The sequence below is a fragment of the Penaeus monodon genome, chromosome 27 (assembly GCF_015228065.2).
Source record: "Penaeus monodon isolate SGIC_2016 chromosome 27, NSTDA_Pmon_1, whole genome shotgun sequence".
In the NCBI taxonomy this organism is placed as follows: Eukaryota; Metazoa; Arthropoda; class Malacostraca; order Decapoda; family Penaeidae; genus Penaeus; species Penaeus monodon.
The window spans coordinates 8,532,851-8,534,844 of NC_051412.1; the positions used below are offsets into that span (position 1 = coordinate 8,532,851).

The window sequence follows — 1,994 nt, forward strand, 5'->3', positions numbered from 1 at the left end:
ACTCCCCTTCTATCTTTATTCATGTTTTTATTAATTTTATTGTAACTAATATCTTCATCTGTCTTTTCGCAATATTGTTGCTCTTGTTGTAGCTATAATGATGGAAAAGTACAAAATCTATTTATATCGTACTAAAGCTTAATCACCCGCATCTTTCCTCAAGAGAACCCGCATTAGGTAATAATATCCTTCCAAAACTAGAAAGCCATTCGATTCCATTCTGCAACCGGAGAGTAGACACGAGAAGCGGGAAAGCAGAGCACCAATAGAACTAAAATTCTAATGTGAACTGAAATCCGGAGGGTCACTCCCCAGTCATATGACAAAAGAAATATGAAAAACGGCAACTTCCTCGTCGGCTATTCAGAGAGAAGAGACAACATGGCAGAAAATAGTTCTTGGTCACTAACATGTTCTGGCGGCGCTTTGCTTCTTTGACACTTGTCTCGTACGAGCGAAGAATGCTAATCACTTACAAAGGGCCAAGCACTCTTTGGTATAAGCATTCCGGCCTTCCTTAACAGAGCCGTGAACTTTTTATGACGAAGTTCCTAGCACATGAAGTACTTTTTGTTTACAGTAAAGCCTTTAAGCTTTGCTTTCTGACTGCGACACAGACTACTCATCGAAAAGAAATGCTAACAGTTTGCAGTTTTGATTGTATTTACATAAATGCTTTATCTCATTTGTATTAATTTCCCTTTTATGGGGAGAGTTACTCTGCGACTGATTTAGTTAAAGTGGATTGCGTATCTTTTTTTTTGCATAGTTTCTGCACTGATAGATCTATAATCCTTATCAACAATAAAACAACATTGCTCACACACCACTTCAGTAAAATTTGCCCCATAGCAATAAAACACAAATTCTTGATGGTCGACAAAATGAATCTAAAGAACTAAGCAGCTTCGGCTATATATAAGTCACAAACAAGGTATGAAAGATATGTTATGTTTTACCAGCACGAGTTTCATTTTTTGCAATGCTTTCTTCAGTATCACTGTCCTTTGCAGAAGTACAAATCCGCGTCAAATTATAACAAGTAACATGTTCATTAACTCTCCACTCAGCACACTGTATAGAACAAAGGAATGTTTCATCTTGTTGCATCCATGCCGTAAACCTTGCCCTTTGGTTTGTTAACATTAAAAGCTACGTACCTCCATTTCTAGTTACTTCTGAACACCTGGTGTTGAGAAAAAAGTTACTTTCTTGTCGAGAGATCACAGATGTCCATACCGAGGTAAGAGTTAAAGCTAAATTCTGACAGGGGTCTTTGTACCTTGAATATTTATAGCTAATAAACTTAGTTACACCTATATACAATGACACTTACAGCACTGATCTCCTATCCCTTCCCTTTTCTGCTAGTTACAAATAGATCTTACCCATTTCATTGGTCATCCCTCCTTCCGATCAAGGACTTTCTATTGGTCTATCAGTATTTATTAGTTCCATTCCATATCTGTTACCAATTTCCACTAATTTTCTCTTCCTTCTTTTCCCTTGTTCACCTTCTCCTCCCTCTATTTCCCCTTTTCAACTCTCTACCTCTACACACCAACAACCCTTCCTCCCATTCCTTCACCGTCTACCAGTTGAAGTTCTGTCCGACCATCTTGTAGAACTTGAAATTGAACGGCCTGTAGAAATCCCTGAGGGCTTCAACAGCCGCCGGGGAGACACTAGGATGCGACCGGCCCTTGGAGGAACCGAGGCAATGGGGCTTCCCGCTTCGCTCGCGCTTCACCAGACAAGGGAAGCCTTTGGTGGCATTGAAGAAGAAGTGTTTGTCGGTGATCACTCGGCGAAGACCCAGAAACTCCTGCAGAAGGAAGAGGTTTGGGGGGGAAGTTAATACTGTTATTGGTGATATTCGTAATGATACTGGTAATGGGGGTTGTCGTGGAAGTAAATGAGGATGGTGATAAATTTAATGATAATAATAAGATGATAAAAACATTACCACTCAACAACAGAGACACTACTACTGC

At 39.8% G+C, this 1,994-nt stretch overlaps 1 protein-coding gene across 1 annotated transcript in view; it reads right to left on the minus strand.

Moving 5' to 3' along the window:
* Positions 1–939: 939 nt before the first annotated feature.
* Positions 940–1,994, minus strand: part of LOC119590559 (heparan sulfate glucosamine 3-O-sulfotransferase 6-like) — a gene marked incomplete in the record, with an annotated part of 86,666 nt that continues 85,611 nt past the window's right edge. The window contains 1 exon segment of the mRNA XM_037939222.1: positions 940–1,830. Coding sequence (XP_037795150.1) covers positions 1,592–1,830 — 239 coding nt within the window.